At 44.7% G+C, this 16,643-nt stretch overlaps 1 protein-coding gene across 2 annotated transcripts in view; it reads left to right on the top strand.

The window, feature by feature from the left end:
- Positions 1 to 16,643, top strand: part of PLCB2 (phospholipase C beta 2) — a 185,863-nt gene that overhangs the window by 145,680 nt on the left and 23,540 nt on the right. For both annotated transcript variants that reach the window (XM_077260657.1, XM_077260658.1), the window contains exons 14-17: positions 7,841 to 7,961; positions 8,123 to 8,220; positions 11,309 to 11,405; positions 12,517 to 12,601. In XM_077260657.1, coding sequence (XP_077116772.1) covers positions 7,841 to 7,961; positions 8,123 to 8,220; positions 11,309 to 11,405; positions 12,517 to 12,601 — 401 coding nt within the window. The remainder of the gene's footprint in view (positions 1 to 7,840; positions 7,962 to 8,122; positions 8,221 to 11,308; positions 11,406 to 12,516; positions 12,602 to 16,643) is intronic.

Here is a 16,643-nt window from a genome sequence, read left to right on the forward strand (position 1 = left end):
TGCCGGCAGCTCTGTTCCTGTGTGCTGGTGGTTTCTGTGCCCGTAGCTCTGTGCCTTTCTACTGGTGATCTGTGATCTCTGTGCCCCCAGCTATGTGCCCCAATATGATTTCTGTGTCCCCCCAACTATATACCCCCCTGTGATCTGTGTCCCCCAGCTATGCCCCCCCCCCCGCATTCCTTGCCCCCAGCTATATGCTCCCCAGCTACGTCCCCCATGTGATCTCTGTGGTTCCAGCTATGTGCCGCCCCATGATCTCTGTGACCCATAGCTATATGTCCACCTGTGATTGATCCCTGTGCCCCCAGCTATGTGCCCCCCTGTGATCTCTGATCCCCCTGTGATCTCTCTGCACCCCCAGCTATATGCCCCCGTGATCTCTGTGCCCCCCAGCTATATGCACCCTTGTGATCTCTGTGGCTCCTAGATTTGTGCCCCCCTGTGATCCCTTTGCCCCCTGCTATGTACCCCCTGTGATATTTGTGCTCCCATGTGATCTCTGTGCCTCCTGTGATCTCTGTCCCCTCCAGCTATGTGCCCCGCTGTGATCTTCATGCCACCCCCCCGGTGATCTATGTGTTTCCTCGGTGATCTATGTGCCTCCCCGGCGATGCTGTCAGCCCCAGGTCCAATATGCAACATTGCTGCCGGGGCTCAAGAGGAGTAAAGACAGTGTGGGCATACACTGGAAAGAACTCCAGGAGGAGCTGGACATTAAATGTATTAAGTTTAGTTTTGAGAGAGGTGGGGATGGGGGGCTCTGCTATTCAGAGGGATTGTGTATCTCTGTGTGTGTTTGTATATATTTTGCAGAGCGGCAGTGTGTGTGTAAATATTTTGCAGAGAGGTAGTGTGTGTGTGTGTATATGTATACATATTTTGCAGAGGGGCAGTGTGGCAGTGTGTGTGAGTATATACTTTGAAGAGAGGTTGTGTGTGTGTGCGTAAGGGGGAGTATTTTCCAGGTCTTCTGTGATGTGATGTTAAATTTCCGTATTGGCACTTTCTGATAAATAAGTGGGTTGTGGCTTGCCGTTTCAGCATTCGATCTCTAAAAGGTTCGCCATCAGTGGTCTATAGGGACAACAAGGGTTTTGGATTCTTTGACTGTCTATAGTCTCTCAATCCAGCAGGGAGATACACAAATGTGTGTAAAACAAACAGGGAGGGCGAAACACAAAAACTTCAGCCGTCCTGGCCAACAGCGGGGGTCTCGGTCAATAACAGACCTCCTGCTCACAGTTCTTTCCTTCTTTACGTGCAATGAGCACTACTGAAATCGGTCACAGCTGACCTGTTCTCCATGACCACACAATTTAGATCACACAGCCGTCCTCAGGCCCAAGTGTCCTTGGCATCTGATTTTCCCATGTACGCTGTTAAATGGGACTCTTGGTAGACATAAACTGCCACCGCAGCACCTGTCACGTCTGATAGGCCTGAGGCCTTGGTGCTGCCCTTGGAAGAAGGATGGCTGGATATTGTCTCCCCGCTGCTACTGTGGAAAAGCACCACTGTTTCCGACAGTGTAGGACTTGGAGGTGCATGAGCCCTGGCTGCTGATAGCTCATGCTGGGGTTCATCGGCCACACTGCCTGAGGATCCTTCTACAGAATCAGAGTCACCGCCACTGCATACCACCCCTGTGGCTCATCTTCTTTGACGAAGCGCACGCAGTCCCACGCTTTAGGAGTGGACCTGTGACACAGGGATCCGTCATTAACATAAACATGGTTGCCAGTCCCGGCCTCCTTGATGAACCCAAACCTCTGCTGGGGACTGAAGTGTTGAATGTGACCATGGGTAATCCAGTAACCGACCTCAGTGCCTTTGGGGCACTCCAGTTGGCCCCACACCTATTTTTCCGTCTTTTCTTCCCCTCGATTACTTTGGCTAACTATCAACTTCTTGAAGTCTGGGACTGGAGTCTTCTCCACATACATCTGTGGCAGGAGAGTGGGGATTGCTTCCCGAGCTGGTTCCTCTTTAAGGGGCCGAGGTGTAGTCACTAACAGAGCTGCCACTAATGCTTTTAGCCGCTCAGCCATACCGCAGGGCCTCGGCCATACAAACTAAGCCGCCTCCGCCTTTGTGTCAGTTCCAGTTTCTGGGCCTTCACTGACACCTTGGCTGGGGCCTCCATCGAAGCCTCTGCTCTTAGTCCTCCCAACTCTTCCTCTTATCACATTACACACTAGATGCATAGAAAGGCATTACACTATTCATATTACACAATATTGACACAATTGGTGTCTTCAGGGGTAGGAACACAGCAGCATAGTCCACCAGTCTTAAGGTACCTTCACACGAAACGACTTTACAACGAGAACGACAACGATCCGATCGCTGCAGCGTCGCTGTTTACATCGCTGTAGAGATGTCAAACACAGCAGCTCCAGAACGACGCAGGAGCGATCCTGTGACGTAGCGGTGACGCACTTATCGTTCTCACAGGTCGTTAGCTCCATGTTTAACATTGCTGGCATCGTTGCTTTTGCTTTCAAACACGACGATACACGCCGATCTGACGACCAAATAAAGTTCTGAACTTTAATCAACGACCAGCGATATCACAGCAGGATCCAGATCGCTGCTGCGTGTCAAACACAACGATATCGCTATCCAGGACGCTGCAACGTCACGGATCGTTGTCGTTCTCGTTGTAAAGTCGTTTCGTGTGAAGGTACCTTAACATCATAGAAGTAGCAAATGTGGCTGCTAAGGGGACCTTGGATACAGTAGATCTAGTCAAGTTTGGCTGATTATCTTATTTTAATTAGACTTGATCCCTTTTACACAGGCCCTACAATGCTAAGCATATATTGAACCAACCCAGATTATGCACCAAGCCCTGCTGTTCCCAATAGTTAGAGGTGTTTTGTTGTTAACAAGTACCATAAGGATGGACTGTAGGATGGGGATGTATACAGTGGAGCTGACGGGAATGATGTACTATTGGAAAGGGCTGTATATAGATGGACTAAGGGAGTTATATACTGTACTTCAAGAGGGGGCCGTACATAGATGGGATTGAAAGGAGTTATGTACTGCCGGATGGGGCTGCATATAGAGATTCTGAGAGGAGTGATATTCTGTAGGATGGGGTTGTATATAGAGAGGATGAAGGGACTGATTTACTGCAAGACGGGGTTGTATATAAAGGGGGCTGAAAGTACTTATTTACTGCAGTTTAGAGCTGAATGTGGGGAGCCTGATAGGAATGATGCACTGCAGTATGGGGCTATATATTGAGGGTCTGAGAGGAATGATGTACTGCAGTTTGGAACTCTATATAGAGGGGTTGAGAGAAGTTATGTTATGTTTGGAGCTGCACATAGAGGGTCTGAAGGAAGTGATGTACTGCAGGATATAGAGGGGCTGAGAGGAGTGATGGTCACATCTGCTGCCCATTTTACTTTGGTTCCCCTCTCATAAACAGTCATACTCACAGAGAAAGAGATAAGCTGCAGATGCAACCTTTCCTCCCCCTTCACTTTCTTCAGTTTACTATGTTTCTGCTGAAAGAGTATTTTAAGGTTTTAAAGACTATGGCGATTTCTGAAGAATCTGCAGGGAGGGAAAGGAGTGCTATGTGAGTTTGGAATGTGAGGAAGATGTCCAGGGTCGGACTGGCCCATCGGAGAACTGGAAGATTCTCCGGTGGGCCCAGGCACTGAAACCTGCTGGCATACAGGGCCGGCAGCTGCCTAGGGTCCCCGCTGCTCCTGGGGCCCCCAGCCAGTGGTGTGTCGCTAATAGCAGCACACCATGCAGCTGCTATGGGGCCTGTGAGTCAGGAGGCCCACCAGGTGCCAGCAGAGCAGCAGCGGGAGGCAGGAGGTAGAAGTCTGTCCCCACTGCTAAAGAGAAATGAATATTCACTCTTCCCCACACCCCCATGGGTGTGGAGAGGGGTGAATATTTATTTCACTGTAATAGCTGTCAGTGTTAGACACAGGCTGTGGCTAAGATACCGCATGTAAAGCCGGTGCGGCTGCACCGGAGGTGGAGGGGAGGCCCTGCAGGCAGCAAACACTGAGGGCAATCTGTCCTGTCTTTCCGGCCCTGAGGCTCTGGGGGGACCCCTGGCCAGATTGCCCTCATGCAAGGTGGGCAGGAAGCGATGCCTGCAGCTCCGCTGCCTACAGGAGAAAATGGAAGTGGAGTGTTATGATCTGGTGGCCTAAGAGCAGCATAAGACGTACTCTGGAGAAGGTGGTACCTGTACTGACCGCAGACCCTGAACTTAACACCGCAACTAGAAGTAGCCGTGGAATGTACCTAGCGCTCCCTAGACATCTCGACACAGCCGGAGGACTAATTACCCCTAGAGATAGAAAAGGGAAAACTATCTTGCCTCAGAGAAAATCCCCAAAGGATAGACAGCCCCCCACAAATATTGACTGTGAGAGGAGAGGGAAAAAACATACACAGACTGAAATGAGAATTTAGCAAAGGAGGCCACTTCTAGCTAAATAGAAAGGATAGGACAGAGTACTATGCGGTCAGTATTAAAACACTAGAAAATATCCACCACAGAAAATACAAAATCTCCACAGCTAACTAAAGATATGGAGGGTATATCTGCATCTCCAGAGATACCAGCTTGGCTAAACAAATCCTTATACAGACCAAGCTGGACAAGACAAAAACATGGAAAATAACTGATCAATAAGGCCACAGCATGTAGACAGCAAAAATCAAGGCCAGAACTTATCTTTGTTGAAATGAACTGCAAAGCAAAAGAGACCAGGCAGGGATGTGAATCCTCCAGGAACAATGGACAACTGGCACTGACTAAAGGGTGAAGCAAGACTAAATAGCCCAGTCAAAATTGCAAAAAGTGAACACACCTGATAAATGCTGCGATTCAGAGACAGCAGCGCTACCACTTACAACCACCGGAGGGAGCCCAAGAGCAGAATTCACAACAGCGGAGCTGCAGTTATTCATCCTGCTTCCTGCCCGGCGTTTCCTGTCTGATACAGCAGTGTGGCTGGATGACATCATCATTCAGCGCATGGCTCTGCCGGAGATCAAGCTGCCAGCGATGAAGATGCTGCTGGGGTATGGACAGATAGGTGAGTGGTGCTGTGTTTGTGTGTGTGTGGAGGTGAGTGGTGCTGTGTGTGCATGTCTGCGGGGGAATGTGCAGAGAGGTGGGTGTGTGTGTCTTCGGGGGGAATGTTCAGAGAGGTGTGTGTGTGTGTGTAGGTGGTGGAGAGGGCAGTGATGTGGGTGATGAAAAGGACGATGGGGTGGTGGGGGAGATGGCAATGATGGAGGTGGTGGAAAGTGCAATGATGGGGTGGTGGGGGAGAAGGCAATGATGGAGGAGATGGAGAGGGAAATGATGGGAGTGGTGGGGGAGAAGGCAATGATGGAGGAGATGGAGAGGGAAATGATGGGAGTGGTGGGGGAGAAAGCATTGATGGGGTGGTGGGGGAGAAGGCAATAATAATAATTAATAATAATAATTTTATTTATATAGCGCCAACATATTCCGCAGCGCTTTACAAATTATACAGGGGACTTGTACAGACAATAGACATTACAGCATAACAGATATCACAGTTCAAAATAGATACCAAGAGGAATGAGGGCCCTGCTCATAAGCTTACAAACTTTGAGGAAAAGGGGGAGACACGAGAGGTGGATGGTAACAATTGCTTTCGTTGTTCGGACCAGCCATAGTGTAAAGCTCGGGTGTTCATGTAAAGCTGCATGAACCAGTTAACTGCCTAAGTATGTAGCAGTACAGACACAGAGGCTATTAACTGCATAAAGTGTATGAGAACATGATGCGAGGAACCTGATTATGGTTTAAGTTTTTTTTTTGTTTTTTTTTTAATGGGCCACACAGGGATAGTTAGGTTAATGTGTTGAGGCGGTAGGCCAATCTGAACAAATTAGTTTTTAGGGCACGCTTAAAACTGTGGGGATGGGGGATTAATCATATTAACCTGGGTAGTGCATTCCAAAGAATCGTCGCAGCACGTGAGAAGTTTTGGAGACGGGAGTGGGATGTTCTGATTATTGAGGATGTTAACCTCAGGTCATTAGCAGAACGGAGGGCGCGGGTAGCGTGGTAGACTGAGACTAGAGAGGAGATGTAGGGTGGCGCTGAGCCATGGAGTGCTTTGTGGATGAGGGTAGTAGTTTTGTACTGGATTCTGGAGTGGATGGGTAGCCAGTGTAATGACTGGCACAAGGTAGAGGCATCGGTGTAACGGTTGGTGAGGAATATGATCCTGGCTGCAGCATTCAGGACAGACTGGCACGGGGAGAGTTTGGTAAGAGGGAGGCCGATTAGTAGAGAGTTACAATAGTCCAGACGAGAATGAATAAGTGAAACAGTAAGAGTTTTTGCAGAGTCGAAAGTAAGAAAAGGGCGAATTCTAGAAATGTTTTTGAGATGCAGATAAGAAGAGCAAGCCAGTGATCGGATGTGGGGGGTGAATGAAAGCTCGGAATCAAGTATGACCCCAAGGCAGCGGGCATGTTGCTTTGGAGTAATGGTGGAATCACACACGGAGATGGCAATGTCAGGCAAAGGTAGGTTAGTAGAGGGAGAGAACACGAGGAGTTCAGTTTTTGACATGTTCAGTTTCAGATAAAGGGAGGACATGATGTTAGAGACAGCAGTAAGACAATCACTGGTGCTTTCTAAAAAGGTCGGCGTGATATCAGGAGAAGAAGTGTATAATTGGGTGTCGTCAGCATAGAGATGGTACTGGAAACCAAATCTACTGATTGTCCAATAGGGGCAGTATACAAAGAGAAGAGGAGGGGGCCTAGAACTGATCCTTGAGGAACCCTTACAATAAGGGGAAGGTGAGAGGAGGAGGAACCAGCAAAATATACAGTGAAGGAGCGGTCAGAGAGATTGGAAAAGAACCAGGAGAGAACGGTGCCCTTGAGACCGATGGAGCGGAGCATATTGAGGAGGAGCTGATGATCCACAGTGTCGAATGCTGCGGAGAGATCCAAGAGAATTAGCATGGAGTAGTGACCATTAGATTTAGCTGTTAGTAGGTCATTAGAGACTTTAGTGAGGGCAATGATGGTGGTGGTGAAAAGGACGATGGGGTGGTGGGGCAGGAGGAAATGATGGGGCTGGTGGAATGGGCAATGATGTGGGTAGTGGGGGAGGAAACTATCATAGAGGTGGTGGCAAGGGTAATGATGGGGTGGTGAGGGAGAAGACAATGATAGAGGTGGTGGGGAAGAAGGCAATGATGGAGGATATGGAGAGGGCAATGATGGGAGTGGTGGGGAGAAGGCAATGATGGAGGTAGTGGAAAGGACAATGATGGGGTAGTGGGGGAGAAGGCAATGATGGAGGTGGTGGAAAGGGCATTGATGGGGGTGGTGGGTGAGAAGGCAATGATGGAGTTGGTGATGAGGACAATGATGGCGGTGGTGGAGAGGGATATGAGGGGGCCACATTATATTCTATGATGGGGGCTACATTATACTATTTGAGGGCTGCATTATATGCATTATATTCTATGAGGGGGCTGCATTATATTCTATGAGGGGCCTACCCCAACTCCTGCACTACCTTATACTATACCCTGATATTAGAGTGTTTTACCACACAATTGGTGGTCTTGTATTTATTTCTTTGTAGCTACATAGTGGGCCCCAAGAATGATTTTCTCTGGTGACCCAAGGTGCTCCAGTCCAACGCTGAAGATGACACTTTCCAGTAAAAGATATAGAACCAAGTTTCTAGTTTTTGCATGCACTAATAATACCATATATGTGAAAAAAAAATAGTAAAAATAATAATAGCAATTAGATTTCTATATGTGTTGAATTTTGTGTTTTTCTTTAGCTGAAACCTGGATGTCCAATACCAAGCCCCAGTGATTTGCAAGGCAAAATCCTGATAAAAAATAAGAAGAACCAGGCCTTTTCATCTGCTGAGAAGAAAACCCAAGCCAATGACCCAACAGGTACAGAAGCAGGAAATTCTCAGACTTGTAAAAATGTAGTCATTGATTTCGCACGCAGCACTCCACAATCATATCATGTTTTTGTCGCACACGGCTCTTTTTCTGCATATACATATAAAAAAATCACGATTATCAGTAAAGTATATGAATATATTTCTTAGATAATCAAGCTGAAGAGGATGCAGAGAAAGAAGGAGAAAGTGAGGAGGTTGTCGAAACTGTGGATGAAGAACAGATAAAGCAGATGCAGTCAGATGAGGTACGATTTAGGCTGGTTTCACAAGTCTTACATTCATGGTCCTCGCATGGATTGTGATCTCTGACCTGGCTGCCGGTCTCCTGATCCGAACTCAACGGCTTTATAGGCAAATATATCTGCTGGTGCAATTAACCTATTAAAATATTTTTCAAACTTGCGAGAAAACCAGTGATCCTAGAGTATACCCTCCAGAATGTTCACCATGAAAATGTTGTCTCTGGTCAAATTTGACCTCCAAAACAGTGGGCAAGGGCACAGTCCTAACCATTAAGCCACCATGCTCCAAATCCAACGTGCAGGACATAAGATAGGACTTTTCACCCTGGCCTAGGAGATATTCTCAAGATATCATTAATTGGGATGTCATTTTGAGACCTCAGATTAAATTTCGGTTCACACCCACTGAATCTTTACAATTCAATAAGACACCCTGGAGGAAATAAAACATGGCTACTGAGTCGCCCACCAGGGCAATGGGGATACTCGATACCGGGTCCGGTCGCTCTTAAAGGGGATGTCACGGTGGATGCGACCCGGTCTGTGGCCCTGGGCACTCAATAAAAGGGGAATGGTCTTTAAAGGGATATTTACTAATAAAGTTTATTCGTGACGCCACCTGTGGTCCTCGGTCAGTGGACTCTGCTTAAAGGGGTCCTCTGGGGTGATGTTGTTACAGCAAGATGGTGACGCTTCCCACAGGTGAAGCGGGGTCCCCAGGGCTCCCAAAGTGTATGGCAAGGATGGTGGGTTGCCGATAAATAAGTGGAGGACACAGAGTTGTAAAGTCTTTACCTGGTTTACTGGTTGAAGAAGTCCACAGTCCAGGATGGATACCAGGCACGGGTGGTGATGTGGTCCGGCCGGCTTGGAGGCAGCGGTGATCCCTCTCCCAGGTGAGGTCCGTAAGCCTTCCTACTCATGCTAGTTTGCGAGGTCCCTGCTGCCTATAGCTTGCTGGCAAAGTCCTTTCACTCCTGTCTTAGAACACATACCCGTATGATGGGCAGCTTGAGACGTTTTACAGGGTCTCTATCACGACCCGGGCTCTTCAGGTGCTGCTTCACCTCCAGGCATGGTGTGGGCAAATCACATACAGTTCTAAGCCCTCCGGTTCTGCTATGTGTCCTACAGTACAACAAAGCCTCGGGCTCCCGGTGCCCGGTTCCTGCGCTTCGGCTCTGAGGGTGCCTGGTCACAGTTCCCCTCTGAGCCCATTGCTTTCTCCACTGTGCTCCTTTCCTCAATTGCTCCACTACATTCAACAACCCCTCGGGTTCTCGTCCTTCCCTGGAGCTGCAGCTCAGTCCTGGCTGCACGGCTCAGTAGTCTGCTCTCTGCTCCAGACTTCCTCCTCTCTCCACTCTCTCTCAGACTGAACTAACTCCTCCTCCAGTCCAGAATCCTTAAAGCTGAGGGAAGCTCCCCTGAATCCAGTTCCTGAGCTCCCCCTTCTGGCCTGGATTCAGAATGTGTTGTGTGTAGGTGCTTACCTGGTAAAGAGATTCCTCCTTGCCTCCAAGCATGATATGGCCCCCCCCCCCCGAAAGGAAGGCAACATCACTGTAACAACCGGTTACCTGGGGTGTTACACTACCATCTCACCACTTTTGCTATTGCAAAACCAGTCTGACTTGGACTTATTCCATGGCAGAAACATCTCTCCCTCATCTTCTCCATGTTCTCATAATCTGACTTGTTTGGCTATTTATTTTCCAAAGTTTGGGAACATTCCTAAAGTCTTATAACAGGGTGTCTACTCTAGCTCATTTCTCTTTTTTAACACAAGGAGGTATGGATTTAAAAGCAATCTCTCACATTGAACATGGTGTCTCATTGTCCAGCAGAAATGTCCAGTGGGTGGTCCTAACTGATTGACAGTTTTTTCACTATGTACACTTACACAGGGAGCCTGGTAATCACTGATTGGCACCGCCCACTGGACTCCTAAGCACAAAATGATCAGGGATTTCAAAGACTAAATTAAAAGAGATTCTGAATCTTTTCACACAAACTATATATCAATCTTTTCAGCTTCTCCAGCTGTCCGTAGACCAGACACCACGTTCAGTATGACAGGTTACCTCTCAGAGAACCAACTCCTTAGGTAAAGCTATGGTCAGTTCTAGCAGTAGTTAGGGGAAGTAGGCCTAACAAGTTTGGCATCATTCATGGCGGGAAAGTTCTCATTGTACTCATAAAGTACTCGTACTTGTCAAAAGAGAGGATCTTTGTCTCTCTGTTATGTCAGCATACTCCAAATAGATATGGCATGGCAAATTAGACTAAAGTCGTAGCACCATCATCATTCCGAGCAATTTTGCCAGCATATTGTTTAGAATATGCCAGACTTTTTAACATCTCTGTGCTCTGTAGTGCTGTTAGCTTGATTTCAGCAATGTGTCACTTATGATTCTGTGCGCTGTTGTTTCAACACAATCAGTACTTTATCAGCAGGAGATTATCACTGACAGACTAGCTGTCCTCATGCCTCCTAGTCCAACCCCGCCCTCCACACTGATTGGCAGCTTTCCGTCAATATACAGTTGTACTCAGGAAACTGCTAGTCAGGGGTGTGGACGTTGTCAGCTTTCTGGGCTCTGCCACATCTACAGCAGAAAAAACTCTGATTGTATTACAACAGCTGAACCCAGAAAACTAAGTGACACATCGCTAGAATCAGAGTCTCTGCCACTACATTATGCTGCTCTCAGATGAGCTAAACAGTAAGAACAGTGCTTACAAGCTCTTTTCTATTAAGGTTGTAAACACTGTTTTGAAACTGGCCAGGATTGCAGGAATTCGATGTTACCCTTTAATCCTGACTAACATTATTGCAGAGTGTACAAACTACACTGCAGTGATGGTCGGTCTCCTAGGCAACAAACTGTAAACAGAAGAAAAGAAAAGCGTTAATATCTGAAAAAAGGCTGGAAATTTTTATAAGCAGTAAATTGCAAACGTGCTTGTTTTTACAAGCTTTATTCAGCAATATACATCTATGCAGATGGAAATTGCCTTTTAACATCAGTTTGATCAGTAAACCTAGTAAAATTAAAATATCAATATTTACTACTTCTCATTTGTACAGGGTACTGCTGGTCAAGAGGCCATGTCTTACGAAGAGATGTCAAGTTTAGTCAACTACGTCCAGCCTGTTAAATTTGAGTCATTCGAAATCTCTGCACGTAAGAATTTTTTTTAACTCCTTAGGGACGGGGCCAAATTTTTTATATTTGACCAGTGTCACTTTATGTGGTAATAACTCTGGAACGCTTCAACAAATTCTAGTGATTTTGAGACTGTTTTTTCGTGACACATTATACTTTATGATAATGGTAAATTTAGGTTGATATGGTTTGTGTTTATTTAAAAAAAATATCAGAAATTTGACAAAAATGTAAAAAAATTAGCAATTTTCAAACTATGAGTGATTATCCCTTTAATTCACATAGCCATACCATAGCAAAACATTAATAAATAACATTTCCCTCATGTCGGCTTTACATCAGCACCTTTTGTAATATGTTATTTTATTATGTTAGCATTTTAGGAGGTTTAAAAATGTACCTGTAATTTTTCATAGAAATTTACAAAATTATTTTTTCAGGGACCTCTCCAGGTTTGAAGTGACTTTAGGGATCCTATATATAGGAAAAGCCCCCAAAGTGATATCATTTTAAAAACAGCGCCCCTCTACATATTGAAAACTGCTGTCAGGTAGTTTATTAACCCTTCAGGTGCTTTTCAGGAAATATTACAAAGTGGCATGATAGAAATGAAAAAGTTGATTTTTACCACCTTAATGTCACCAACTTCTGAACAGGTCACTGGTACAGGCAGACTCTAAGGCCGCTATTTGGTCATGAATTGCCATGGCAAACATCAGGACCACACAATCATGATCTCAGGGTGCCGATGAGGATAAAGAGGGAGAAGCCACACTTTTTTAAACATTTATATGATATAGTCACTATTGACAGCAGCATCTAAGGGGTTAAACAGATAAGGACGGTGCAAACACTGATCGTGGCTGATGCAGAAAGTTGTCAGCTCTAGTGTACAGCCGACAGCTGCTGGATTGTCACCTGTATGAGTACGCTATTCTCTTTTATCTCAGGTCAGTTAAAAGACATATTGACGGTCATTAAGGGGTTAAACCAAACTAGTCAAAAATTTAAAAAAACTTAGAGGTTAATTAAATTTCAATGATAAATCTAATTTCACCAGGATAAATTAACATCTACATGGCATGTGCCAAAAAAGTACCAAAAAGTTTCTCTCATTTTTTATCTGCAGAAAAGAATCAAAGCTACGTAATTTCTTCATTCGTGGAGACTAAAGCGTATGATCTAATGACCAAGTTCCCAGTGCAGTTTGTTGAGTATCCTTCAATCCGCTCCATATGAGAGCTCCGCTTCTGAGCCCAATGGTGTAATGTGCACAGAAGTAAGACAATAATGCTTAATGGTGTGCAGCAAATATATTTAAAGGGAATCTGTCACCTAATTTTGACCCTATAAACAGAATGCTGAAGATAAGCCCCTGATGGTGGTGGCCGCAGTTTATAGGGCCAAAATTAGGTGACAGATTCCCTTTAGGGTATGTGCACACGTCAGGATTTCTTGCAGAAATTTTCCTGACAAAAAAACGGACATTTCTGACAGAAATCCGCATGCGGTTTTTTTTCCGCTTTTTTTTCGCGTTTTTGACGCGTTTTTGTGCGGTTTTTTTTCCGTTTTTTCCCAATGCACAGAACAGGGGGAAAAATGCAGAAAATTAACGAACATGCTGCTTTTTTTACAGCGATGCGTTTTTTTCACGGAAAAAGCGCACCATGTGCACAAAACATGCAGAATGCATTTTAAATGATAGGATATATAATGTATGCGTTTTTAATGAGTTTTTATAGCGTTTTTATCATGGAAAAACGGGAAAAAAACGTGAAAAAACCTGAACGTGTGCACATACCCTTAAAGGCTTATTCTGGTTACAAAATCATATCATCTATCCACAGGATAGCAAATTCTACTAAATCTGTGGGGGTCCAACTGCTGAGACCTCCAAGCATTAGCCAGAAAAGGGAACTTTTATCCTCCATCTGAACGTAGTGGCAGTGCGCTTGCTTGACCGCTGCTCAATCCAATCTCTTTAGGACTGTTGAGGGTGCCTAGCACTGCACTCCGCTATCTCCAGCAGTCCCGTAGAGAATTAATGGAATGGTGGTTGAGCATTTGCACTTCTGCTCCATTCTTACAGAGAGTAGAAGTTATCACCTATCTTGTGGATAGATGATAATTTCTTGGAACTGGAAAACCCTTGTAAAGCAGAGTTCTGACATTTTTAGCCTATAGTAATCTAGAGGCTTTTGCATTAATTCATGTGCTCTTTTTGGGGTTATTTGGGGTCTTTTTGTCAGGTTGACTCTATATTCCCCTCTGACATGGTCCTTCTAATGTAATTTCCAATCTTGCCTCTGGCTGTGCAGAGATGAAGTCTCATTGATGCACTTGCTCTAATTTGAGTCCTATCTATGGGAACTGCAGTACACTCCAGAGTAGCAATGTATCCTATGTATCCTACGTGATGCAGCTTCAGCCTCCTGTTTGTGATAGGATTCTCCATGTCAGCTCTTACATTGGAAGTGGAGGCAGGCTGAGGCTGCATCTTATAGAAGTACAAGTATTCTCAGTATATACAATTAATGTACATTTACACATGCAGATTCATGCCCATCAAACGCTGATCAATAACATAAAAAGTTGATCGCTGTTCTGTAATGGCTCTCTCACGCGCTCACCCACACTAGCCAATACAAACTGTATGGGGACAGAATGATTGTTGCTACAATTATTCTGTCCCAAAGCAGCAAGCATATTGGTGGCAGCACATGTTTTGTTTGTGCTGCCGACAATAATAATCATAACAGATAATAATAATCATAAGAGATCTAGTCAGCTGATGATCGACCACTTTCTCCGTCCGCTAAAGAAGGGGTTATGCCTTAATGGCTGCCAAATCTCATAGCTAGGCATCATTCACATGTCAGTTTTTTTCAGGCACAAGAAAAACTGACCATTGATTTTTGGTCAGAGCTTCATCCAGGTTTGGTTCGAGTGTCTTCAGTATTTTCTGGTATATGAAGAAAAATTCTCTATTCTTTTTCTATGTAACAGTCCATGAAAATCGGACCTCACACGGATGACAGAGGAGTGCTGTCTGATTTTTCCACGGACCATAGAATAGCATTTCAGATTTGGATCCGACACGTGGATCAAAATCAGACATGTCTCTGCGATCTTACATGGACCACTCGGTCTGCAGAAAATCACGGACATTTGAATGACCCCATTCACAATTTTAGTCACAACTACTATCCGTGAACGGGCCCTTATAATTCTAGAGAACTAGAACAAAAAAGCTGGTGAGGGGCGTTAGTAGACTGGGTGGACACAGAGCATGTCTTTTACTTATTTTTGCAGCTATGTATTCTGTTGTTTGCTTCGTGAAACACCTACATTCATGTACAGAATGCCTATGTTTATGAAGCCTATAATTATATGAAAACTCCAGAAGATTGTAGGAAATCACATGCCTGTGTATTTGTTCGGATCTCACTGGCTGTAATCTGAATCCCAGAAATTTCTAAGTCGGAGTGAAGTCTGTTCTGACACAATTTAGTAATGTCATCCTGCAATTCATGAGAACATGTCCTGGACTAGTCGTCAAACTTTGCCATAATAAAAAATAATTACACAGCTAGAATAATGAATGGGAGTCATGTGCAAAATCATTGCTGGAGTGCTACTTTAATTTTGTATAGTGCTCTGGGTTAGAACAGTTAGTAATTTAAGAAAGAATAGAGGTACAGAGAGTAACATCAAGTGCATGTATACTAATGCCAGAAGCCTCGCCAACAAAATGGACGAATTAGAACTAATGTTGTTGGAGCATAATTATGACATGGTGGGGATATCTGAGACGTGGCTGGATGAGAGCCATGACTGGGCTGTTAACTTGCAGGGCTATAGCCTGTTCAGAAATGACTGTACAGATAAGCGAGGTGGTGGGGTGTGTCTATATGTAAAATCGTCCTTAAAACCCATCCTGCATGATAATATAGGTGAATCTAATGAAAATGTAGAGTCCCTGTGGGTGGAGATAAGGGGAGGGGGAAAAAATAATAAATTACTGATGGGGGTTTGTTATAAATCTCCAAAAATAATGGAAGCAATGGAGAATATCCTCGTAAAGCAAATAGATGAAGCTGCGACTCAAGGAGAAGTCATTATTATGGGGGACTTCAACTACCCTGAAATAGATTGGGGAACAGAAACCTGCAGTTCCAGCAAAGGTAATCGGTTTTTGACAACTATGAGAGACAATTACCTTTCACAACTGGTTCAGGACCCAACAAGGAGGGGGGCACTGCTAGACCTAATATTAACCAACAGGCCAGACCGCATATCAAATATAAGGGTTGGGGGTCACTTGGGGAATAGTGATCACAAAATAATAAGTTTTCATGTCTCCTTTAATAAGATGGGTATTAGAGGGGTGACAAGGACACTAAACTTCAGGAGGGCAAATTTCCAACGGATGAGAGATGATCTTGGTGCAATTAACTGGGACGATATCCTGAGACATAAAAGTACACAAAGAAAATGGGAGACGTTTATTAGCATCCTGGATAGGACCTGTGCACAGTATATACCGTATGGGAATAAACATACTAGAAATAGGAGGAAACCAATATGGCTAAATAGAGCTGTAAGGGGCGCAATAAGGGACAAAAAGAAAGCATTTAGAGAATTAAAGGAAGTCGGTAGTGAGGAGGCATTAAATAAATACAAAAAATTAAATAAATTCTGTAAAAAGCAAATCAAGGCAGCAAAGATTGAGACAGAGACTCATTGCCAGAGAGAGCAAAAATAATCCCAAAATATTCTTTAACTATATAAATAGTAAGAAGCTAAAAAATGACAGTGTTGGCCCCCTTAAAAATAGTCTGGGTGAAATGGTGGATGAGGATGAGAAAAAGCCAATATGCTAAATGACTTTTTTTCATCAGTATTTACAAAAGAAAATCCCATGGCAGACAAAATGACTAGTGATAAAAATTCCCCATTAAATGTCACCTGCTTAACCCAGCAGGAAGTACAGCGGCGTCTAAAAATCACTAAAATTGACAAATCTCCGGGCCCGGATGGGATACACCCCCGAGTACTGCAGGAACTAAGTACAGTCATTGATAGACCATTATTTTTAATCTTTAAAGACTCCATAATAACAGGGTCTGTACCACAGGACTGGCGTGTAGCAAATGTGGTGCCAATATTCAAAAAAGGGGCAAAAACTGAACTCGGTAATTATAGGCCAGTAAGCTTAACCTCTACTGTGGGTAAAATCCTGGAGGGCATTCTAAG

The sequence above is a fragment of the Ranitomeya variabilis genome, chromosome 1 (genome assembly GCF_051348905.1).
Source record: "Ranitomeya variabilis isolate aRanVar5 chromosome 1, aRanVar5.hap1, whole genome shotgun sequence".
Lineage (NCBI taxonomy): Eukaryota > Metazoa > Chordata > Amphibia > Anura > Dendrobatidae > Ranitomeya > Ranitomeya variabilis.